Source organism: Monodon monoceros, unplaced genomic scaffold (assembly GCF_005190385.1).
Source record: "Monodon monoceros isolate NGI ecotype Baffin Bay Population unplaced genomic scaffold, NGI_Narwhal_1 Super_Scaffold_18, whole genome shotgun sequence".
NCBI classification, from domain to species: domain Eukaryota; kingdom Metazoa; phylum Chordata; class Mammalia; order Artiodactyla; family Monodontidae; genus Monodon; species Monodon monoceros.
In genome coordinates, this window is record NW_021703774.1 from 105252675 (window position 1) to 105279848 (window position 27174).

Below are 27174 nucleotides of genomic sequence, written 5' to 3' on the forward strand. Positions count from 1 at the left end.
TTCTTTGCTCATCCTCATCTCTTCATCTTTAATAGATGAAGTTCCTCAAGGCATCATCCTTATTCCTCTATTCTTCTCACTTTATACCACAGATATTGCTTCCACTCATATATGTCTATATATACACAGATGACTTTCAATTTTATTTTCATTTCATCCACTAGTGTTTCAGTATGTAATTCTTTAAGAGATAAGAACTCTTTTTTTTTTTTTGGTTAAACGTAACCACAATACTATTATCATACCCAAAACAAAAGTAATAATAATTCCTTAATATTGGCAAATACTGGGTCAGTGGCAACTTTCCAATTGTCTCATAAATATCATAAAATTCAGATTCTAATCAAGTTACTTGATTGCAAACCTTTAGTGGTTTCTCAATATTCTTAGAATAAAGAACAAAATCTATAACCTGTCCTACAGATCTTGCATGATTTTTCCTTGTTTATCTAGTCAGCCAGATCAATAGAATTGAATCTAGAGACCTAAAATGTTATTTCACATCTATTATCTTGAGTTGACATCTAATTGATAATAATAAGTCAGAAAAAGGAACTGAAACACTCATGGTGAAATTTTTGTCTTTTGGAGTTTGTTTTGACGAAAACCAGGGAGTTGAGAAATACTCATTAGAGAAATGATGCAGGCCTGGCTCAGCTAAGGTAGAGATGCTAATGGAAGGGTCTTGATAGACATTACCCTTGGACAGCCTGCCACATATGCGTCACAGCAAACTCTCAGGGTTTGGGGAAAATCCAATACAATTTAAATTGTTTTTTTTGTTATCCCTGGACAACCTTCACAAGGACAGACTGCCTAGATGGACCTCTTTGCTGTCAGCTAATTAGTTTACCACTAAAGATGTGCAAACACAACTCAGTCTTCTGAGACTGCAGTTTTTTCCTCATAAGTACAGTTTTTGCCCTTGTTCCTGGATAGCAGTCTAATGACTGTATCCCTGTATGTTAAAAGTTTTGTTTGTAGGTAAATAACTAAATGTCTCTGAGTTGTTCTTTGATAATAAAAACTTAGTTGTACTTGCAAATTTGTTCTTTCTCTGCTCTTTCTCACCTTAATACCTCAACCAGCTCAGTTTTTCAAGATGGAAATCTGGGAATATTTTCAATGCTTTCTTGTCCCTCATGCCTGGTTCCTTCCCAATATCCAATTCATAACCAAGATCTGAATCTGCTTTCACAATACATCTTGACAGCAACCACTATAGTCTGAGCCCAAACCATGTATTGTTTGGGCTATTTAAATACTTTCCTAATTGGCCCTAATTGCTTTCCCTACATTCACATTCATCTCCTTCCATTTCACTTCCCCAGGGAGTCAGAATGTTCTTTTAAAACCATATATCTTATCACATATCTTTCCCTGTTTAAATACTTCAAATTGCTTCTATGATACCTATGATAAAATGATAAATCCTGAATTCGGTACATGGCCTATTCTTTCACAAGGCCCTGCTTGATCTGGCCCCCATATACACCTGTCTAATCTAATCTGGTACTGTTGTCTCCCTTACAACTATAGCTACACTGACCTTCTTTCAATTCTTTTGGCACTAAACCTTTTCCCACCTCAGGACCTGCACTCATGCTGTCCCTCTGTCTTAAATCTGTCATGGGAATATGTGAACCAACTTCTAAAGAATAAGAAGATGTCAGCCTAACCTAAAAAATTAATTGTTATGAACCTCAAGTATTGTGCATAACTCCAGTGTTCAGTTGAGCTGTTAGATGATTCCTATATATATATATATATATATATATATTTTTTTTTTTTTTTTTTTTTTGCGGTACACGGGCCTCTCACTGTTGTGGCTTCTCTCGTTGCGGAGCACAGGCTCCGGACATGCAGGCTCAGCGGCCATGGCTTACGGGCCCAGCTGCTCCGCGGCATGTGGGATCTTCCCGGACCAGGGCACGAACCCGTGTCCCCTGCATCGGCAGGCGGACTCTCAACCACTGCGCCACCAGGGAAGCCCGATACCCATATTTTTAAAGAATAAGAAGTTGGTTCACAAATCACTTCCTCAGAGGGTTAAGGATTCTCTTCTAATGTCCTTCATAGCTCTAAACACAATTTATAATTTTATTAATTTATATAATTGTTTGATAACTCATCCCTATTAGTCTGTGAACTCTAAAAGGAAAGGGATCATATCTACTTTTTAAAAATTCTGTATAATAATTGTCTAGCATATAGCAGATACCAAACACTTTGAACAAATGAGTGAGTGAGATGTTTGGGGAAGCATTTAGTTCAGTGCCTGGCAAACAATAATCAACTTGATTTTCCTTTTTCATTTTAAACATTTACATTAGATATTGGTCTTTTATTTAATGGAATGTTGCTAGGGGTTTTTTTTTTAAAGTATGTATTTTAAATCTTTCGGATGGCTACAGATGTCCACTAGATGTCAGCCTAACTGAAAAAATTAATTGCTATGAACTTCAAGTATTGTGCATGATTCCAGTGTTCCGTTGAGCTGTTAGATGATTCCTATATTTTTAATTAAATGAAGATATAATGTTTTCGTAAATACCTTTGAATTTGAGATGGTGGATGCTCCATGATTGTATATTGAGTACTGAGAATATAATTCTCTTGTGTTGTAAAACTCTATTAATAGTAAAATATTTATGAAATATAATAATAAGGTAATAAAAGCTGCTAATATTTATTTGGCTTCAACTACATGCCAGACACTTTGCTAAATGCTTAAATGTTTTATCTCATTTAATCTCAATTTATTTCTAAATTAAGACAGTAACTAAAACTATCTCAAATGATTAAAAAATCCTGTGAGATAAATAGTATTACTAACACCATTCAAAAACTGGAGTTTAAAGAGGTTAAGTAGCTGTTCTTAAAAACTCCAAAAGAGATAGCATAATGTATCATAATTACTTATTTATTAAAAATAAACACTTATTTATAAAAAATAAAAAATTTAAAAATACTTCTTTGGTCAAGAGGTTGTTATTTAATTTTATTTATTTTATTATTTATTTTGGCTGCACTGGGTCTTAGTTGCGGCACGTGGGATCTTTTAGTTGCAGCATGTGGACTTCTTAGTTGTGACATGCATGTGGGCTCTAGTTCCCCGACCAGGGATCGAACCTGGGCCCCCTGCATTGGGGCCCCCTGGAGTCTTACCCACTGGACCACCAGGGAAGTCCCAAATATGTTTTAATAAAGGGTGACTTGTCAACATTCATTCCCACTTGGAACTGAGGATTTTGTTTATATTACAGCTAAATAAATGATGCTGTTTAGTGGAAGAGATTAGGATGGTAGTGGAAAGAGCACAGATTTGGAATTACACAGACTTTGGTTTGCATCTCAGTATCACCATTTACTAGCTTTACTCTGATGTTGGGCAGGTTATTTCCTATCTTTGAGCCTCAGTTGCCTTGTCAGTTAAGAGGGGTTATAATGTAATGCCTGCTTTACAGTGCTGAAGTAAAGGTTAGATAGGAAAGTATATGGAAAGTGCCTACCACAGTGACTGGCATGTAATAAGTCATAGTTTTTATTATTTTTTTAATAAATGTCTCAATCTGAGAAAAATAGATATTAATTTTGTGGATACTATGGGTAAACAAACCCTCATATTTTTGTGATGGTAGATGAATATGCAAAATACCAATGCCAAGTTCATACCCAAATGACTTAAAATTCATCTATGCACAGTTACATACAAAAATTATTTAACTTGCAAAATTATTGATAATATTTTTATTGAGGAGCTAAGGATTAAGATCATATATTTTGTACTCAGTTGACATTTTTCAAGTACCTTTGGTGTTTGGGTATGATGATGAAGGAGGTAGAAATGAGATTCACTATCTTCTTTCCATGTTTATCACTACTTACCATTTACTAATATAGTACATTACTTCTTCCTTAGATTCCTTTAATAGCCTCCCAAATCATCTCTCCATTTCAGTTTCCTTTACACAAGTTGGAAAGATGGATACTCCCCAAATTACAGCTCAAACCATGTGACAGCTTGCTCAAGCATCTTCAGTCTCCATTGCCTACCAATGTAAGTATACACTAATCTTGGTTGGAGTCATATTGTAGACTGTTTCCCCATTTTTACTTTACGATATGCCCCGGTGTACATCCAGAGCCAGATCAGGATATATGAGCACAAAAACTAACAATTAAAAAAGTACTTTACTTATCTATGTTTATAAACAAATATAGTATGTTTTGTGTGGTTTTAATTTATGTACATGGTATCATACTGTGCCTATAATTCTGTAGTTTTCCTTACTCAATATTATATATATGAAATCTGTTTAATATTGATTAGAGGTAGGTAGACATGATCTATTTCTTTTGGCTGTTGTATAGACCCATCTTACGAATACACCACATTTTGTTTGTCCAGTCCGCTACAGGGGGATAGTTAGAGTGTTTCCAGTTTTCACTGTTAAAAATCATGCTGTAGTGAACATCTTCATGTATCCTAGAACACAAATATTAAGTTTCTTTAAGAGGTCTACATATAAGTGTCTGCATATTTTTTATTTTACTAACTACCACCAGTTGCCTTCAGCAGAAAGTTCCTATTTCCTCCCATTTTAACGAAAGCTTGATAGATATTATTGGGTGGAAATAGTATCTTCTGGGCTTTTTTTTTTTTCAAATGTGCATTTCTTTGGCTGACTTCAAGATTGAGACTCTTTTCCTAAAGTGATTGGCCTTTTAATTTTCCTTCCCTGTGCATTGACAATTTGTGTCCTTTGCCCATTTTGTTGTTGTTGTTGAATTGTTGACATTTTTTTCTTTTTTCCCCCCTCTTTTTTTTTACTGAATCTAAAAATATCTGCTTCTCATTTGTCATAAACCTTTAGTGTCTTTAAATTATTTTTTTTTACTATCTTAAATTTATATGTAATTAAAATTCAAAGAATTGAGTATTTTAGTACATGAATATGATGTATTTCTTCATTTTTTTCAGCTCTTTAATTACTATTATGAATTTATTTGCTTATAAATAGTAATATAATTAAATTTCATACATTGAATTCTTATATTCCTAGAGTTTTGGTTGCATCTCTCAGGATTTTCTATGAAAATGATTATGATTTTCAAATAATGACAATTTTGTCACTTTAAAATACTCATACTTATTCATTATCGTGCCTTTTTGCATTGGTTAGGGCCTCCAGTATAATACTGACTAGGAGCAATGCTAGCAGGTATCTTGGTGCATTCCTGACTTTAATCTGCATGCTTCTAATGTTTCCTATAAATTATGATGCTTGATATAGAATTGTCTAGATACTTGCTAAAGTTTCTTTTAAATCCCAGTTTTCCAGATTTTTGTTTCTTAAAAATCATGAATAAGTAGTTGAACGTATCAAATGCCTTTTCTGCATTTATTGAGATACTTATGTTTTTCTCCTTTAATCTGTTAATATGGTAAATTGCACTGTTTTTATTTTTTGTCATTATTATCAGTTTTGCTTTTTTATTATTCCAGTTTTTTATTATTATTAGTTCATTTCATTTGGAACTCAGATATATAATTTAATTAATAATTTTCCTCAGTTGATGATACTCTGTCATCATTTGACCATATCTCCTCTGCTGTATCATTTTACTTATTTCTATTTTCATTATCCACAACTCTGTTCCATTTCTTCTACCCACACTTTTACTTTAATGTGTTTGTTATATATCCTGATACAATAAAGTGTTTTTTTGTGTGTGTGTCTATGCATTAATTTATACAAATGTTATTGGTTTATAGCTATTGCTTTGTTTCAACTTTTTTTCACTCAACACTGTATGTTTAACTCTATTTTGTTGCTATCTATGCATCTGCTGTATTGTTTTTAAGTATAGTATAGTATATTAGTAATATATAGTATAATATTTCAGATTATGTACGCTTTGCATTTACTTATCTATTCCCCCAGAGATGGGCACCTAAAGTAACTTTCAACTTTCTGCAACTATAAAATAACACTGTGATAAATATCTTCATGTAAGTTGCTTTTTGATTTGTGCCCTGGTTTCTTTGATGCTTATACCCAGGTATGTGATTGTTGGAACATGAGATAATTTGTACATTGATTTTATTAAATTCCACCAGATTATTTTCCATAATACTGCCTCAGTTACACTCCTGCCAGTAGAGTAGGAGAAATCTTATTTCTCTACTTTCTTACCTACAATTGCTGTTATCTGATTTTTTTTTTTTTTTTTGTCTGCGTTGGGTCTTCGTTGCTGTGCTCAGGCTTTCTCTAGTTGCAGTGAGTGGGGTCTACTCTTCGTTGTGGTGTGCGTGCTTCTCATTGTGGTGGCTTCTCTTGTTGCAGAGCACAGGTTCTAGGCGCACGGGCTTCAGTAGTTGTGGCACATGGGCTCAGTAGTTGTGGCTTGCAGGCTCTAGAGCGTAGGCTCAGTAGTTGTGGCGCACGGGCTTAGTTGCTCCGCGGCATGTGGTATCTTCCCGGACCAGGGATCAAACGCATGTCCCCTGCATTGGCAGGCGGGTTCTTAACCACTGCACCACCAGGAAGTCCCTGATTTTTAATTTTTATTAATTTGATTAATGTTAAAGTATATATCAATGTTGAAATTGGCATTTCTCTGATTCTAGTGTGTTTCTCTGATTTCTATACTTACTTACCACTGAGCTTCCTTTTATTTTTATTTTTTTAAAGTTTTATTTATTTATTTTTGATGTGGACCATTTTTTAAAGTCTTTATTGAATTTGTTACTATATTGCTTCTATTTTATGTTTTGGTTTTTTGGCCATGAGGCATGTGGGATCTTAGCTCCCCAACCAGAGGTTGAACCTGCACTCCCTGCATTGGAAAGCGAAGTCTTAACCACTGGATTGCCATGGAATTCCCTGGGCTTCCTTTTAAATGATTCACCTACTTACGTCCTTTGCCTGTTTTTCTATTGAGGTTTCCTGTCTTTTTCTTATTCATTTGCAACTGTTTCTTATACATGCCATATATTAATTCCTTAGCAGGTTTTAAACACTAAAAATATTTTCTTTGGTCTGTCAACTGTCAGTTTTGCCTATGACGTCCTTGTGAGCAGAAGTTCTCAATTTCGATGTATATAAATCCATTTTTTAAAAATGTTTTGTGTTTTTAGGTCTTGCTTGAGAAGTCCTTTCAACCCTAAAATCACTCAGATATTTCCTTTTATTTTCTTCTGTTAGCTTTTAAAATTTGCCGTTTACACTTGAGACTTTATTCCAGATGGCATTCCCCTGTGTGTATGGCATAAATCAGGGAATACTACTTTATTCTTCTGGATATATTGAGCTAGTTTTCCTAACACTATCTGGAAAGTAATCTATTTTTTTCTATTGATTTATGGTGCTGCCTTTATCAGACATCAATTTCTGTTTCTGAACTTTCTATTCTGTTACATTGTGTATTTGTTTCTGTGTAATTGCATAGTACATTTATTACTATAGCTTTGTAGATTGTATTAATATCTGGGAAAGAAGTTCTTCCATTTTACTTATCTTTTTCAAAATTAGATTAGTTTTTCATGAACCTTTATTTCATGTAATTTCAATGATGTGATTGTTAAATCTTCTAGAAATTTTATTGAAATCTGAATTAGTTATCTATTGCTGTATAACTAATTACTCCATAACTTAGTGGCTAAAACAACAATAAATATTATCGCTCAGCTCTGTGGATCAGGAATTCAAAAATATCTTAATTGAATGGTTTCTGTCTTGAGGTCTCTCATGAGATTGTAACCAAGATGTCAACTGGGGCCACAGTCATCTAAAGGCTTGACTTGGTCTGGGGGATTCCTCTCCAGGTAGGTTCACTCACATGGCTGACAAGTTGATGTTGACAGTTGGCAGATCAGTTCCATGTCACATGAATCTTGTGACAGAGCTTCTTGAATATCCTTACAACATGGAGGCCGATGTATGCTAGAGCAAGTGATCCAGGAGATAGCAAGGTAGAAGCTGCAACGTTATTTATGACCTAGTCTCAAAAGTCACACTCCAACATTCCTGCAATATCCTATTGATTGCACAAGACAGCTCTCCTCAGTATGAGAGGTGACTACACCAGGAAGCAAGAATCACTGGGGGCCATCTTGGAGGCTGAGTACCTCAGTTCACCCTCTGGCTGCCAATAATTAATGTCGCTCTCACATGCAAAATAGACTCATCCTTCTCACAAGACTCCCCTAAATCTCACCCCACTACAGAATCAGCTTGAAGTCCAGAATCTCATCAAATAAGGTCCAGAGGTGATGAGGCTTCTTGGGTATAGTTCCTTAAGTACAGTTCTTTGAGTACAGTTTCTTTTGATCTGAAAACTTGTGGACTTAAGAGAGGGAACCAAACAATGCCATGTATATCAGGAGGCAAGAATCACTGGGGGCCAGTCTTAAAGGATGGCTACCACAAAATTTCATTTAACATTTCTTATAAGACAGGTCTATTGGAGACAAATTCCTTCAATCTTTGTTTAAGAAAGTATTTCTCCTTCACTTTTTTGTTTTGAATGAAAGATTCTTTAAATTCTGTGGTGCGTTACAATTTTCAAAAGTGTCACGTACATGATTTCATATAATCCCATAATAAACTTTCTTTAACACTCTACCACTATATTGCCTCATACCCTTTCCCTCTCCCCTCTAGTAACCACTAGTTTGTTCTCTATATCTGTGAGTTTGCTTCTTTTTATTTTTTATAATTTTTTTAAATTTATTTTTATTTTTTTTAAACATCTTTATTGGGGTACAATTGCTTTACAATGGTGTGTTAGTTTCTGGTCTATAACAAAGTGAATCAGTTATATATATACATATGTTCCCATATGTCCTCCCTCTTGTGTCTCCCTCCCTCCTACTCTCCCTATCCCACCCCTCCAGGCTGTCACAAAGCACCGAGCTAATATGCCTGTGCCATGCGGCTGCTTCCCACTAGCTATCTACCTTACTACGTTTGTTAGTGTGTGTATGTCCATGACTCTCTCTCGCACTGTCAAAGCTCACCCTTCCCCCTCCCCATATCCTCAAGTCTGTTCTCCAGTAGGTCTGCGTCTCTATTCCCGTCCCACCCCTAGGTTCTTCATGACATCCTTTTTTTTCTTAAATTCCATATATATGTGTTAGCATACGGTATTTGTCTTTTCCTTTCTGACTTACTTCACTCTGTATGACAGACTCTAGGTCTATCCATCTCATTACAAATAACTCAATTTCGTTTCTTTTTAAGGCTGAGTAATATTCCATTGTATATATGTGCCACATCTTCTTTATCCATTCATCTGATGATGGGCACTTAGGTTGTTTCCATCTCCGGGCTATTGTAAATAGAGCTGCAATGAACATTTTGGTACATGACTCTTTTTGAATTTTGGTTTTCTCAGGGTATATGCCCAGTAGTGGGATTGCTGGGTCATATGGTAATTCTATTTGTACTTTTTAAGGAACCTCCCTACTGTTCTCCATAGTGGCTGAACCAATTCACATTCCCACCAGCAGTGCAAGAGTGTTCCCTTTTCTCCACGCCCTCTCCAGAATTTATTGTTTCTAGATTTTTTGATGATGGCCATTCTGACTGGTGTGAGATGATATCTCATTGTAGTTTTGATTTGCATTTCTCTAATGATTAATGATGTTGAGCATTCCTTCATGTCTTTCTTGGCAGTCTGTATATCTTCTCTGGAGAAATGTCTATTTAGGTCTTCCACCCATTTTTGGATTGGGTTGTTTGGTTTTTTGTTATTGAGCTGCATGAGCTGCTTGTAAATTTTGGAGATTAATCCTTTGTCAGTTGCTTCATTTGCAAATATTTTCTCCCATTCTGAGGGTTGTCTTTTGGTCTTGTTTATGGTTTCCTTTGCTGTGCAAAAGCTTTGAAGTTTCATTAGGTCCCATTTGTTTATTTTTGTTTTTATTTCCATTACTCTAGGAGGTGGGTCAGAAAGGATCTTGCTGTGATTTATGTCATAGAGTGTCCTGCCTATGTTTTCCTCTAAGAGTTCGATAGTTTCTGGCCTTACATTTAGGTCTTTAATCCATTTTGAGCTTATTTTTGTGTATGGTGTTAGGGAGTGATCTAATCTCATACTTTTACATGTACCTGTCCAGTTTTCCCAGCACCGTTTATTGAAGAGGTTGTCCTTTCTCCACTGTACATTCCTGCCACCTTTATCAAAGATAAGGTGTCCATATGTGCGTGGGTTTATCTCTGGGCTTTCTATCCTGTTCCATTGATCTATCTTTCTGTTTTTGTGCCAGTACCATACTGTCTTGATTACTGTAGCTTTGTAGTATAGTCTGAAGTCAGGGAGCCTGATTCCTCCAGGTCCGTTTTTCGTTCTCAAGATCGCTTTGGCTATTCGGGGTCTTTTGTGTTTCCATACAAATTGCGAAATTTTTTGTTCTAATTCTGTGAAAAATGCCAGTGGTAGTTTGATAGGGATTGCATTGAATCTGTAGATTGCTTTGGGTAGCAGAATCATTTTCACAATGTTGATTCTTCCAATCCAAGAACATGGTATATCTCTCCATCTGTTTGTATCATCTTTAATTTCTTTCATCAGTGTCTTATAATTTTCTGCATACAGGTCTTTTGTCTCCTTAGGTAGGTTTATTCCTAGATATTTTATTCTTTTTGTTGCAATGGTAAATGGGAGTGTTTTCTTGATTTCACTTTCAGATTTTTCATCATTAGTATATAGGAATGCCAGAGATTTCTGTGCATTAATTTTGTATCCTGCTACTTTACCAAATTCATTGATTAGCTCTAGTAGTTTTCTGGTAGCATCTTTAGGATTCTCTATGTATAGTATCATGTCATCTGCAAACAGTGACAGCTTTACTTCTTCTTTTCCGATTTGGATTCCTTTTATTTCCTTTTCTTCTCTGATTGCTGTGGCTAAAACTTCCAAAACTATGTTGAATAAGAGTGGTGAGAGTGGGCAACCTTGTCTTGTTCCTGATCTTAGTGGAAATGCTTTCAGTTTTTCACCATTGAGGATGATGTTTGCTGTGGGCTTGTCATATATGGCCTTTATTATGTTGAGGAAAGTTCCCTCTATGCCTACTTTCTGCAGGGTTTTTATCATAAATGGGTGTTGAATTTTGTCGAAAGCTTTCTCTGCATCTATTGAGATGATCATATGGTTTTTCTCCTTCAATTTGTTAATATGGTTTATCACATTGATAGGTTTGCGTATATTGAAGAATCCTTGCATTGCTGGAATAAACCCCACTTGATCATGGTGTATGATACTTTTAATGTGCTGTTGGATTCTGTTTGCTAGTATTTTGTTGAGGATTTTTGCATCTATGTTCATCAGTGATATTGGCCTGTAGTTTTCTTTCTTTGTGACATCCTTGTCTGGTTTTGGTATCAGGGTGATGGTGGCCTCGTAGAAGGAATTTGGGAGTGTTCCTCCCTCTGCTATATTTTGGAAGAGTTTGAGAAGGACAGGTGTTAGCTCTTCTCTAAACGTTTGATAGAATTCACCTGTGAAGCCATCTGGTCCTGGGCTTTGGTTTGTTGGAAGATTTTTAATCACAGTTTCAATTTCAGTACTTGTAATTGGTCTGTTCATATTTTCTATTTCTTCCTGATTCAGTCTTGGCAGGTTGTGCATTTCTAAGAATTTGTCCATTTCTTCCAGATTGTCCATTTTATTGGCATAGAGTTGCTTGTAGTAATCTCTCATGATTTTTTTTATTTCTGCAGTGTCAGTTGTTACTTCTCCTTTTTCATTTCTAATTCTATTGATTTGAGTCTTCTCCCTTTTTTTCTTGATGAGTCTGGCTAGTGGTTTATCTATTTTGTGTATCTTCTCAAAGAACCAGCTTTTAGTTTTATTGATCTTTGCTATTGTTTCCTTCATTTCTTTTTCACTTATTTCTGATCAGATTTTTATGATTTCTTACCTTCTGCTAGCTTTGGGGTTTTTTTGTTCTTCTTTCTCTAATTGCTTGAGGTGCAAGGTTAGGTTGTTTATTCGAGATGTTTCCTGCTTCTTAAGGTGGGCTTGTATTGCTATAAACTTCCCCCTTAGAACTGCTTTTGCTGCATCCCATAGGTTTTGGGTCGTTGTGTCTCCACTATCATTAGTTTCTAGGTATTTTTTTATTTCCTCTTTGATTTCTTCAGTGATCACTTCATTATTAAGTAGTGTATTGTTTAGCCTCCATGTGTTTGTATTTTTTACAGATCTTTTCCTGTAATTGATATCTAGTCTCATGGCGTGGTGGTCAGAAAAGATACTTGATACAATTTCAATTTTCTTAAATTTACCAAGGCTTGATTTGTGACCCAAGATATGATCTATCCTGGAGAATGTTCCATGAGCACTTGAGAAAAATGTGTATTCTGTTGTTTTTGGATGGAGTGTCCTATAAATATCAATTAAGTCCATCTTGTTTAATGTATCATTTAAAGCTTGTGTTTCCTTATTTATTTTCATTTTGGATGATCTGTCCATGGGTGAAAGTGGGGTGTTAAAGTCCCCTACTATGAATGTGTTACTGTCGATCTCCCCTTTTATGGCTGTTAGTATTTGCCTTATGTATTGAGGTGCTCCTATGTTGGGTGCATAAATATTTACAATTGTTATATCTTCTTCTTGGATCGATCCCTTGATCATTCTGTAGTGTCCTTCTTTGTCTCTTTTAATAGTCCTTATTTTAAAGTCTATTTTGTCTGATATGAGAATTGCTACTCCAGCTCTCTTTTGGTTTCCATTTGCATGGAATATCTTTTTCCATCCCCTTACTTTCAGTCTGTATGTGTCTCTAGGTCTGAAGTGGGTCTCTTGTAGACAGCATATATAAGGGTCTTGTTTTTGTATCCATTCAGCCAGTCTGTGTCTTTTGGTGGGAGCATTTAGTCCATTTACATTTAAGGTAATTATCGATATGTATGTTCCTATTCCCATTTTCTAAATTGTTTTGGGTTCATTATTATAGGTCTTTTCCTTCTCTTGTGTTTCTTGTCTAGAGAAGTTCCTTTAGCATTTGTTGTAAAGCTGGTTTGGTGGTGCTGAACTCTCTCAGCTTTTGCTTGTCTGTAAAGGTTTTAATTTCTCCATCAAATCTGAATGATATCCTTGCTGGGTAGAGTAGTCTTGGTTGCAGGTTTTTCTGCTTCATCACTTTCAGTATGTCCTGCCACTCCCTTCTTGCTTGTATGGTTTCTGCTGAGAGATCAGCTGTTAACCTTATGGGGATTCCCTTGTGTGTTATTTGTTGTTTTTCCCTTGCTGCTTTTAATATGCTTTCTTTGTATTTAATTTTTGACAGTTTGATTAATATGTGTCTTGGCGTATTTCTCCTTGTATTTATCCTGTATGGGACTCTCTGTGCTTCCTGGACTTGATTAACTATTTCCTTTCCCATATTAGGGAAGTTTTCAACTATAATCTCTTCAAATATTTTCTCAGTCCCTTTCTTTTTCTCTTCTTCTTCTGGAACCCCTATAATTCGAATGTTGGTGCGTTTAATGTTGTCCCAGAGGTCTCTGAGACTGTCCTCAGTTCTTTTCATTCTTTTTTCTTTATTCTGCTCTGCAGTAGTTATTTCCACTACTTTATCTTCCAGGTCACTTATCCGTTCTTCTGCCTCAGTTATTCTGCTATTGATCCCATCTAGAGTATTTTTAATTTCATTTATTGCGTTGTTCATCGTTGCTTGTTTCATCTTTCGTTCTTCTAGGTCCTTGTTAACTGTTTCTTGCATTTTGTCCATTCTATTTCCAAGATTTTGGATCATCCTTACTATCATTATTCTGAATTCTTTTTCAGGTAGACTGCCTATTTCCTCTTCATTTGTTAGGTCTGGTGCATTTTTATCTTGCTCCTTCATCTGCTGTGTGTTTTTCTGTCTTCTCATTTTGCTTATCTTACTGTGTTTGGAGTCTCCTTTTTGCAGGCTGCAGGTTTGTAGTTCCCGTTGTTTTTGATGTCTGTCTCCAGTGGCTAAGGTTGTTTCAGTGGGTTGTGTAGGCTTCCTGGTGGAGGGGACTAGTGCCTGCGTTGTGGTGGATGAGGCTGGATCTTGTCTCTCTAGTGGGCAGGTTCACGTCTGGTGGTGTGTTTTGGGGTGTCTGTGGCCTTATTATGATTTTAGGCTGCCTCTCTGCTGATGGGTGGGGTTGTTTTCCTGTTTTGCTAGTTGTTTGGCATAGGTTGTCCAGCACTGTGGCTTGCTGGTCGTTGAGTGGAGCTGGGTGCTGGTGTTAAGATGGAGGTCTCTGGGAGATTTCCGCCGTTTAATATTATGTGGAGCTGGGAGGTCTCTTGTTGACCAGTGACTTGAAGTTGGCTCTCCTACCTCAGAGGCAGAGCCCTGACTCCTGGCTGGAGCACCAAGAGCCTTTCATCCACACGGCTCAGAATAAAAGGGAGAAAAAGTAGAGAGAATTAGTAGAAGTATGAGGAAAGAAAGAAGGAAAGGAGGAAAGGAAGGAAGGAAGAAAGAAGCAAAGAAGGAAATAAAGGAGGGAGGGAGGGAGGGAGGAAGGAAGGAAGGAGGGAAAGAAGGAAAAAAGACAGAAAGAAAGAAGATACAGTAAAAATAAAATAAAGTATAATATAGTTATTGAATTAAAAATATTTAGAAAAAAAAAGGGACGGATAGAACCTTAGGACAAATGTTGGAAGCAAAACTATACAGAGAAAATCTTACACAGAAGCATACACATACACCCTCATAAAAAGAGGTAAAGGGGGAAAAATCATAAATCTTGCTCTCAGAGACCACCTCCTCAATTTGGGGTGATTCGTTGTCTAAAGGAGGGAAGGAAGGAAGGAAAGAAAGAAAGAAAGAACGAAGGTAAAGTATAATAAAGTTATTACAATTAAAATTAATTATTAAGAAAAAATTTTTTAAAAAAACCATGGACGGATAGAGCCCTAGGACAAATGGTGGAAGCAAGACTATACAGACAAGATCTCACACAGAAGCATACACGTACACATTCACAAAAAGAGGAAAAGGGAAAAAAATCATAGATCTCGCTCCTAAAGTCCACCTCTTCAATTTGGGATCATTCCTTATCTATTCAGGTATTCCACAGATGCAGGGTATATCAAGTTGATTGTGGAGCTTTAATCCGCTGCTTCTGAGGCTGCTGGGAGAGATTTCCCTTTCTCTTCTTTGTTCTCACAGCTCACAGGAGCTCAGCTTTGGATTTGGCCCTGCCTCTGCGTGTAGGTCGCTGGAGGGCGTCTGTTTTTTGCTCAGACAGGACGGGGTTAAAGGAGCCGCTGATTTGGGGGCTCCAGCTCACTCAGGCCGGGGGTGGGGGGGGAGGGAGGGGCACTGCGTGCGGGGCGGGCCTGCGGCGGCAGAGGCCGGCATGACGTTGCTCCAGCCTGAGTCGCGCCGTGCGTTCTCCCGGGGAAGTTGTCCCTGGATCCCGGGAACCTGGCAGTGGCGGGCTGCACAGGCTCCGCGGAAGAGGGGTGTGGAGAGTGACCTGTGCTCGCACACAGGCCCCTTGGTGGCGGCAGCAGCAGCCTTAGCGTCTCCCGCCCGTCTCTGGGGTCCGCGCTTTTAGCCGCGGCTCGCGCCCGTCTCTGGGGTTCGCGTTTTTAGCCACGGCTCGCGCCTGTCTCTGGAGTTCCTTTAAGCAGCGCTCTTAAACCCCTCTCCTCGCGCACCAGGAAACAAAGAGGGAAGAAAAAGTCTCTTGCCTCTTCGGCAGGTGCAGACTTTTCCCCAGACTTCCTCCTGGCTAGCCGTGGTGCACTAATCCCTTCAGGCTATGTTCAAGCCGCCAACCCCAGTCCTCTCCCTGCGCTCCGTCCAAAACCGAAACCCGAGCCTCAGCTCGCAGCCCCGCCCGCCCCGGCGGGTGAGCAGACAAGCCGCTCGGGCTGGTGAGTGCCGGTCGGCACCAATCCTCTGTGCGGGAATCTCCCCGCTTTGCCCTCCGCACCCGTCGCTGTGCACTCCTCCGCGGTACCGAAGCTCCCCCCTCCGCCTCCCGCAGTCTCCGCCCGCGAAGGGGCTTCCTAGGGTGTGGAAACTTTTCCTCCTTCACAGCTCCCTCCCACTGGTGCAGGTGCCGTCCTTATTCTTTTGTCTCTGTTTTTTCTTTTTTTCTTTTGCCCTACCCAGGTACGTGGGGGGTTTCTTGCCTTTTGGGAGGTCTGAGATCTTCTGCCAGCCTGCAGTAGGTGTTCTGTAGGAGTTGTTCCACGTGTAGATGTATTTCTGGTGTATCCGTGGGGAGGAAGGCGATCTCCGCGTCTTACTCTTCCGCCATCTTCAAGCCGTCCTCCGAGTTTGCTTCATTTGTGTTTTATTCACTAGTTTGTTGTATTTTTATGATTCCATATATAAGTGATATCATACAGTATTTGTCTTTCTCTGTCTGACTTATTGCACATAGCATAATGTCCTACAAGTCCATCCATGTTGCTGCAAATGGCAAAATTTCAGTCTTTTTTATGGCTGAGTAGTATTCCATTGTAGGTGTATCTACCACATCTTCTTTATCCATCATCTGCTGATGGACACTTAGGTTGCTTCTATACGTTGGCAATTGTAAATAATAATGCTATGCGCATTGAGGTGCATGTATCTTTTTGAATTAGTGTTGTTGGTTTTTTTGGATATATACCCAGGAGTGGAATTGCTGTGTCATATGGTAGTTCTATTTTTAGTTTTTTGAGAAACCTCCTTACTGTTTTCCACAGTGCCTGCACCAATTTACATTCCCACAACAGTGTATGAGGGTTCCCTTTTCTCCACATCCTTGTCAACATTTGTTATTTGTGTTCTTTTTGATCATAGCCATTCTGATGTGTGTGGGGTGATATTTCATTGTCATTTTGATTTGTATTTCCCTGATGATTAGCGATGTTGAGCATCTTTCCATGTGCCTGTTGGCCATCTGCATTTTCTCTTTGGAGAAATGTCTATTCAGTTCTTCTGGCCATTTTTTAATTGAGTTTGTTTTTTTGATGTTGAGTTGTATGAGCTGTTTATATATGTTGCATGTTAACCCCTTATCAGTCATATCATTTGCAACTATCTTCTCCCATTCAGTAGGTTGTTTTTTTGTTTGTCGATGGTTTCCTTTGCTGTGCAAAAGCTTTTGAATTTAATTAGGTCCCATTTGACTATTTTTGCTTTTGTTTCCTTTGCTTTAGGAGACGGATCCAAAAAAACACTGCTTCAGTTTGTGTCTAAAAGTGTTCTGCATATGTTTTCCTCTAGAAGTTTTATAGTATCCAGTCTTACATTTAGGTCTTTAATCCATTTTGAGTTTATTTTTGGACAGCTACTTGTAAAAGAATAAAATTAGAACATTCTCTAATACCATATACAAAAATAATCTCCTTTGCTTTTGAAGAATAATTTGGCTGGATAGAGAATTCTAGGTCGGTGGTTTCTCTTTCAGCACTTTAAATGTATCACTCCACCCTCTTCTTGCTTGCAGGGTTTCTGAAGAGAATTCTTATCCTGTTCCTTTGTAGGTAAGGCGTTTTTTATTTCCAGCTTCTTTCAAGATTTTTTGTCTTTATTTTCTGCAATTTGAATATGATATGCCTAGGTATAGATTTTTTTGAATTTTATTATACTTGTTCTCTGAGTTTCCTTAATATGTGTTTGATATTTGTCATTAATTTTGGAAAATTCTCAGCCATTATTCATAATTTCTTTTCCTTTCTCTTTCTCCTTCTCCTGCTACTCCCATTGAATTTTTGTAATTGTCACATAGTTCTTGGATATTCTATTCCATTTTTTCTCTTCTTTTTTCTCTTTGCTTTTCAGATATTGACATATCTTCAAGCTTACTAATTCCTTTATTGGCCATGTCCAGTCTACTGATGAGTCCATCAAAGGCATTCTTCATTTCTTTTACAGTATTTCTGATTTTTAGCATTTAATTTTGATTCTTTATTAAGGCTTACATGTCTCTGCTTATATTACTTACCTGTTTTTACATGTTGTCGATTTTTTATATTAGAGCCCTAGGATATTTATCATAGTTATTTTAAATTCTTTTTTAAAATTTTTATTGGATTATAGTCGATTTACAATGTTGTGTTAGTTTCAGGTGTACAGTGAAGTAAATCAGTTATATATATATATATATATATATATATATATATATATCTCCACTCTTTTTTCGATTCTTTTCCTATATAGGTCATTACAGAGTACTGAGTAGAGTTCCCTGTGCTACACAGTAGATCCTTATTAGTTATCCATTTTATATATAGTAGTTTGTATATGTCAATCCCAATCTCCTAATTTATCCTTCTCCCCTTTTCCAGTTATTTTAAATTCTTGATCTGATGATTCCAAAACTTCTTCTCTATCTAAGTCTGGTACTGATGCTTTTGGTCTTTTCAGACTATTTTTTTTGCCTTTATCATGCCTTGTAATTTTTGGTTGAAAGCCACACATTGTGTATTGGGTGAAAGGAACTGAGGTAAATAGGCCTTTCATCTGAGGTTTTACACTATCTGGCTATTAGTTAGGGTATGCTTGCTGCTGTAGCTTTAGGTGTCAGAGACAAAAATTTCCTCTAGTGTCTATTTTTGTCTCCTTGGATGTTTTGGGCTTCCCTAGAGACTCCTTCTTAAATTGGTTCTGAGGCTTCCAGTTCTTCTATCTGTAATCCCCTGTTATTATACTGCAGCCTTATTCATGTGATGATGAGGTGTGAGGGAAGGGGAAGCATCTTATAGTCCTATAATTAGGTCTCATTTTTTTAGTGTGCTTGTCCTCTGTGCTGTGACCTTCACACATTTTATAGATTTTTTTTTCCTTTGATAAGACAGGAAAAACTAAATGGCTCTGGAGTTGGGTATTTCTCTTCCTCCATGTGGAAGGCTAGTGAGGGTTGGGTTTGGGTATTTTCCTCTCCCCACATGGAAGTCTAGGGGAGATTGGAGTTGAGTATTTCTCTTCCTCAAAGTTGACTGGGCTCTTGTAAAACCCAAGCTGTATGGTTAGGTAATATTGTTTCCCTTGAGGACAGCCTTTTGTTAAGGAGAACAGAATGCTCTGGGCATATTTCAAAATGATTACTTTTCCTTCTCCCCCTGCTAAAAATATGAAAGAAGTTTTCACCAGTTCTCACTTCTGAGAACCTGGTGGGGCTCCTGGAGCAAAAGCTCAGGAAAGTGTGGAGGTTCGTCTAAGGCCCCCTGGAGTTTTTAACTCTTAAGTTTAGCTGCACTGAGCCTCTTGCAGTTCATCATTTATAGTTTGTGTTCTGTTGGTGCTGGCTTCAGTGGCAATGTTCAGCTCCTGGGCTTCTGTTCTTGGTAAGCTGTGGTTCTCTATATTAATGGGGCAGCAGATAGTGATGTGGCCTTAATTCTTTGATGGATCTAAGAAGAATTGTTGATTTTCAGTTATTCAGCTTTTTTTCTTGGGAGGGTGGTAGTGATGACATCTAGCTCTTTATGTGTCAGACTGGTGCTATTGATTTTTATGAATTGATCTTGTGTCTGGTAACTTTACAGAGCTCTCTTACTAGTTTTAATTATTTGTTAATTCTGTTGGATTTTATATGTCACCTGAAAGTAATTACAGTTTTGTATCTTTCTTCCCAACTATTGTATCTTCTATTTTTTCTTTTAACTGCATAGGAATCTTACTTTTCTCAGTGACTGTTAAAGCTTTGTAAATCATTTCTCAGTACAGTGGCCAAGTAGATAGAATAAATTATTCCTTGACCCTTTGAAGACTTTCATAATCAACAGTAATTTTTTATGATTTATAGACTCTTAAGTGATTTGTTTTCCTCAGAATTTAGAATTCTTCCTCTTTTGTGTCTAATTTCTCATCCCTACTTGAAGATTTAATGCCCTCTTTTAAAATTTTTTTAATGATTAAGATTGGACATTAAAGTTCATAGTATCAGGTTAATAAAGTTTTCAAAGGTTTCATTTTTAATGAATAATGGTGGTTGAATTATAATATAATTTTATATGTGTATTGAAATGACAATATAGTTTCCCTTTTTAATCTATTAATGTGGTAAATTACATTGATTTTCTAATATTAAACCATCTTTGGATTCCTGGGATAAATTCAACTTGGTCATAAATTCAACTTGGTTATTATTTTTTATATATTCTTCTGGATTTGGTTTGCTAATGTCTTATAATTTTTTCCAACTTTTCCAGATGTATCATATAACTTCCTCCTTTCAGACATTCAAAGAGTTTTTGAAATATTCCTGCCTGTAAACAAAGTATTTTCCTCTAATATATCTGTTACTCTGTCTCTCTGTCTCTTTCTCCCTCAGAAAAAAATCACACTATTGCTATATTCATAGCTTAATTTACATTTTATTAGGTAGTTTATAAGTTCTATTGACATGATACAGTTAATTTCCTGAAATGCTATGTGTTGTTTCAGATCACTATTATTAAGTGGTTAGTTTTCATTATATCAAATCCTTACAATACCATGTGCACATGATATCTTGTGGATATTTTTTGATGTAATTGGTCAAATTTGAATTTCTTTGATGGTATGAAAATTTTCATTAGTTTGTTTTCATGAATATTTATTGAATATCTAGTATGTGTCAAGTACTATTCTAGATGCTGAGGATACAGCAGTCAAAAAAAGATCCCTGCCTTGATGGAACATCTTGGTGATATTCTTAGGACCTAATAATAATGGTCTCAGAATATAAATGGGACTTTAGTGATGTTCCACAATTCATACAAAAAAAATTATTCTTGTTGTCTAATGGTCATTTCATGCCTAGGGTCAAAGCTTTGATAGACCACTTTGTTTTTTTTTTAACATCTTTATTGGAGTATAATAGCTTTACAATGTTGTGTTAGTTTCTGCTGTATAACAAAGTGAATCACCTATATGCATATGTATATCCCCATATCCCCTCCCTCTTGCATCTCCCTCCCACCCTCTTTATCCCACCCCTCTAGGTCGCAAAGCAACGAGCTGATCTCCCTGTGCTATGCAGCTGCTTCCCATTAGCTATCTATTTTACACTTGTCACGTCAATGTTACCCTCTCACTTCGTCCCAGCTTACCCTTCCCCCTCCCCGTGTGATAGACCACTTTTAATCAATGATAAAAAACAAATTTGACCTTCTTACTGCTTTGGACCATATTTCATTGAAAAATTATACTCTTTTTGATTATAGTTTATATTAACATGAATTATTCATTCATAATAAAAATGAAACCTAAATAATTCTACCATAAAATTTTTTCTATTGTGGATTCATAAATATTTTTCAAATGGCTTGGATGAATTTTGATTTTGTTAATATACAATACCAAATGAATTTTTAGCACACTTTGAAAATGTTTCTTAAAAAGCCCGCAGGTAGGGAGTTCCCTAGTGGCTTAATGGTTAGGATTCAGCTCTCTGGCGTGGCCGGGGTTCAATCCCTGTTTGGGGAAATAAGATCCCACAAGCTGCAAGGTGCGGCCAAAAAAAAAAAAAAGCCAGCAAGTAAATCTGTATTTTATTTTATATTGAGTTAATAAATGGAATTTTTAAAAGATAGGAAATGGTATATTCATTTTGCTTACATTGAGACTAATTAGAACTATTAAACTCAAGTACTTAGGAAATTTACTACTTTTGTACATTCACTTGTATATTTCAAAGAGCTTTATAATAGACAATGAATATACCAAATTAAATTCTAAATAAACGTTTACCAAATATGTATAACATTGAATTTCAGTTCTGATACAATTCCTAGTTTAAAATACAGATAAAATCATAATACAAAATAATGTACAAACTAATACAAAAATTGCCAAGCTGATTGCAGAAATTTTGGTACCCAGAGCAGGGACACTGTCTTCTGACAGAGGAATAAGCTTGGCTATTTGTGCAACATTAGAAACCTCTGAGGTGATATTGGCTTCATTGATGACTTAGACTGCAATATAGGTAACATTTTCTATTTTAAAAGGTTCTGACTTAAATTCAAAATTTTCTATTGAGCTGGCCTCCTTAGGTATTAGACTAGAAGTATTCACTAAAGCAGCATTGTCAAAATCTTCTCGGAGATCCAGGAAACTCTTACTTATTCTTATAATGTACCTATTGGCTGGAAAACAAACAGATATTTCATGTATGTTAGAATCACTAAGATGCCTTATTGCTACCACATTGCCTTGCATTTAGGGGCCTATCAGAAATGCACACTGGGTTTTTTGTCTGGTTATTCCATATTCTTTATTTTAAGAAAAAATATGGGAACAGTTTTTTATCTAGTTATCTAATCACAAAGAATTAATTCAAAATTGTATAGGACAAAAAATGGAATCTCGATTTCATTTTAGAAATAGAAATATGAAGAACTGAGTCCACTTTTAATTTAGAACAAGGAACACAGTAATGTTTGAGTATAGTAAAGATATTCAGTACTCTATGCCTGTATTATTTCTCATTAAGCTGAGAGAGAGAGTAATGGGACGGGTGAGGAAGAGAGCAGATAAGTAGAGTGGGAGCCAGGGATAAGGATAAAGAGCAAAGGGAGGCAGAGAGCCTGGAATGTGTACCAATTAAACATGTTTAGGAGCTAGGCAGACTTTGATTAGCACCTTAGTTCTACTATTTTCTGGCTGTAACAAAGAAAAATTTATTTACTCCTTCTTACCTTTAGTTTTCTTATCTGTAAAATAGAGAATCGGTCATTCAGTTCATTCAACAAATATCTACGGAATGCTAGTGATGAGAATTATATGTGATAATGCATGAAAAGTATTTAGCACAATGGGAGTTAATAAATGTTTGAAATATTAGCTATTTTTACTGTTACTTTATCAAGAAAGGAAAGAAAGATGCTGACAAATGTTTCATTTCAAAATGGTTTTAGAATCTACAAGGGCCATCGATATAGAAATATATTCTCACATTATGAAATGCCATGAACAATAAAACATCAGATGTCTTTTTTGAAGTGAAGACTTTATTTTTTTCATGAAGTGTTGAAGATGTTTTAAGCATGTGGTGAATAACTTCAATTTAGTGTTTTTTTTTTTAAATTCAGGCCCTGTGCCTTAAAATTCTAGTCTTTCAATAAATAGGCCTTATTGATCTGACCTATTCCCCTACTCTTTACATCCTCTCTGCATTCCATTTACGTCGATCTATCTATCTATCCATCCATCACTTACTTTATTTTATTTTATTTTATTTTATTTTATTTTTTTTAACATCACTTACTTTAATTCAAATATTTCATTGTGAAATTTTGCTTTCTTGACTTTGATCATATTATTTAGTTCCTTTTTTCCCTGTCATGACTCCCTGGAATGTGCCTCCCTCTCCCTATCTATGCAAATTGTACTCATTCTTCAAGGTCCAACAGGAGGTCCAGTTTCTTCATGAAGTCCTGGTCATGTATTTCATCCCCTTATGACTCTCTTCCATGAACTCTTATTGCATGGAAAGGAGTTTTCCAGTTTTATAGAGGTTCAGTTTATCTTTTCAATTTGAACATATTATTCTTGAGAGCAAAAGTATGTTTTTGTATGAACTAGAGTATTCTTTTTGTATGAACTAGAGTATCTGATACTGTGTTGGGCATGTATTTGACCTCCTTAATTACTTCTAGGCCCCAACAGACACATGAAAAGATGCTCAACATCACCAATCATCAGGGAAATGCAAATCAAAACTACCTTGCACCTGTCAGAATGTATTTTATCAAAAAGACAACAAATAACAAGTGTTGGTGAGAATGTGGAGAAAAGGGAATCCTCTTGCACTGTTGGTGGGAATGTTGGTTGGTGCAGCCACTATGGAACATGGTATGGAGGTTACTAAAAGAATTAAAAATAGAACTACCATACAATCCAGCAATTCTACTTCTGGGTATTTTTCTGAAGAAAACAAAAACTCTAATTCAAAATGATATATGCACTTCGGTGTTCATTGCAGCATTATTTTCAATAGCCAAGATATGGAACAACCTAAGTGTCCATTGATAGATGAATGGTTAAAGAAGATGTGGTATATATACACAATGGAATATTACTCTGCCATAAAAAATAATGAAGTCTTGCCTTTTGTGACAACATGGATGGAACTAGAGGGTATTATGCTAAGTGAATTATGTCAGACAGAAAAGGACAAATACCACATGATTTCACTTATATGTGGAATCTAAAAAACAAAACAAACGAACAAACATAACAAAACAGAAATAGACTCATAGATACAGAGAACAAATAAGTATTTGCCAAAGGGGAGGGGAGTGGGGGGAATGAGTTAAATAGGTGAGGGAGATTAAGAGGTACAAACTTTAAAAAAATAGATTAGTCATGGGGATGAAATGTACAGCATGGGGAATATAGTCAATAATACTATAGTAATTTAGTATGGTGACAGATGGTAACTAGACTTAAAGTGGTGATCATTTTGTATTGTATAGATATATCAAATCACTATGTTATGCACCTGGAACTAACATAGTGTTGTAGGTCAATTATACCTTAATAAAAATATTACTTGTTGAACAACAATAGAGATATTCAGTTGATGCCCAAAATGACAAAATTACAGGATCATAAAATATTAGAATTACATCTACTTGTTTTAGTAATTCTAGGTCATCTAGTCTGATTTGCATATTTGACAGGTATGGAAATTGGGTCCCAGAAAATTTAAGGTTTTTATTCAAAAATATATAGATATTTATTTTTTGAGATACTTCTACTACCTCCTTTTGCAATGCCTAAGGGTAAAATTTGATAGCAACTACAGTATCTTCCTATTTGTCACAAGGAAAGAGGACGATCAGATCCCACCTATTTGAGGCATTTGAGGTTAAACACAGTGAAGTTTTTTTTGTTTTTTCTCTCCCAATGTACGTATGAAATACTTTCTTCCTTCTTTTAGTTCCTATAATCAGCATAAGGGACATTTATTATGAAGCCAATCATGAACTGAAGGCTTGGTCTTAACTGAATTCAATTCAGAATTAAACATTTGGTCAGATAATTTCATTTATGGCTTTTTCAGTGGAAGTTTCTTTTTAATTTCACCGTATTTTTAAGGGTCATAATGTATTTCAGAGCTGTCATGATAAGAATCTCAATATTGAAGTACAAAGAGCACTTCATGGGTATTTTATGTTTCATTTGGCTTTAGAATGATTTTTTTTCGTTGTGTAATAATGATAAAAAGAAATATAGCTACATGGGAAATGAAAGATTAAAAAGCATCATTTCTTTTCAGAGCATATAGTAAAGGGTTTATTATAACCCAGGAGAAATAGCATTGAAAGTGGCTTTTCAGCACTGACAACCTCTGAGATATGTGTCTATTGATATGCATATTGCTTTCATTTTACCACCTTAAAGGGAAAATAGCAAGATTGGCTTTACCCCATAAGAATCTACTAGTTTAGGGCTTCCCTGGTGGTACAGTAGTTAAGAATCCACCTGCCAATGCAAGGGACATGGGTTCGAGCCCGGGTCCAGGAAGATCCCACATGCCGTGGAGCAACTAAGCCTGTGAGCCACAACTACTAAGCCTGCTCTCTAGAGCCCCGAGCCACAACTACTGAGCCCACGTGCTGCAACAGCTGAAGCCCGCGAGCCTAGAGCCTGTGCTCCACAACAAGAGAAGCCACTGCAATGAGAAGCCCGCTCACCACAATGGCGAGTAGCCCCCACTCGCCGCAACTAGAGAAACTAGCGTGCAGCAACGAAGACCCAATGTAGCCAAAACTGAATTTAAAAAAAACCCAAAAGAATCTACTAGTCTAGCACAATACTGGAATATGGTACGCATTCAATAAATACTAATTTAATTTAGTTAAATTTAAAGCAAAGCTGAAAGTGATTTAAGCTTACTGGAATGATGGCAATTTATTCTAAGGAACTTGGAATGAATGAGATATTTTGGCCTTGAACTCTAATTCAAACTCCACAGCCAAATCTCTGCATGAGATCCTCTCTGTCTCTGGGAAATCTTCATTTAACTTGGCTAACTTCTCTCATTCTTCAAGCCTTAGGTCAGGGATAGTCTTCCCTGAAAAGCCTTTTAAGATATACCTTGTGATCTTAACCCTCAAGCAGAAGTGGCCGTCCAATGGCATATCTCATCATATTCTGTAAAATTATCTGTTTATTTGCATGAAGTATCTTCTGCACTCAACTAACTGTTGAGAGTAAGGATTATTTCTTAAGAACCTAATAGCCTTAGAGGAAAACATAGGAAGAACACTCTTTGACATAAATCACAGCAAGATCTTTTTTGATCCACCTCCTAGAGTAATGGAAATAAAAACAAAAAGAAACAAATGGGACCTAATGAAACTTAAAAGCTTTTGCAAAGCAAACTACAATCAAGACGAAAAGACAGCCCTCAGAATGGGAGAAAATATTTGCAAACAAATCCACGGACAAAGGATTAATCTCCAAAATATATAAACAGCTCATGCAGCTCAATATTAAAAAAACAAACAACCCAATCCAAAAATGGGCAGAAGACCTAAATAGACATTTCTACAAAGAAGACATACAGATGGCCAACAAGCACATGAAAAGCTGCTCAACATCACTAATTATTAGAGAAATGCAGATCAAAACTACAATGAGGTATCACCTCACACCAGTTAGAATGGGCATCATCAGAAAATCTACAAACAAATGCTGGAGAGGGTGTGGAGAAAAGGGAACCCTCCCCTCTTGCACTGTTGGTGGGAATGTAAATTGATACAGCCACTATGGAGCACAGTATGGAGGGTCCTTAAAAAACTAAAAATAGAATTACCATATGACCCAGCAATCTCACTACTGGGTGTAAACCCAGAGAAAACTATAATTCAAAAAGACACATGCATCCCAATGTTCATTGCAGCACTATTTGCAATAGCCTGGTCATGGAAGCAACCTAAATGCCCATCGACAGACGAATGGATAAAGAGGATGTGGTACATATATACAATGGAATGTTACTCAGCCATAAAAAGGAACACAACTGGGTCATTTGTAGAGATGTGGATGGATCTAGAGACTGTCATACGGAGTGAAGTAAGTCAGAAAGAGAAAAACAAATATCGTATATTAACGCATATATGTGGAATCTAGAAAAATGGTACAGATGAACCAGTTCGCAGGGCAGAAATACAGACACAGATGTAGAGCACAAACGTATGGACACCAAGGGGGGAAAGCAGCGGGGTGGTGGT

At 36.5% G+C, this 27174-nt stretch overlaps 1 protein-coding gene across 1 annotated transcript in view; it reads right to left on the reverse strand.

Annotated features, from left to right (window-relative positions):
- Positions 1-27174, reverse strand: part of LOC114897945 (calcium-activated chloride channel regulator 1-like) — a 101119-nt gene that overhangs the window by 34160 nt on the left and 39785 nt on the right. The window contains 1 exon segment of the mRNA XM_029226985.1: positions 21773-22077. Coding sequence (XP_029082818.1) covers positions 21773-22077 — 305 coding nt within the window.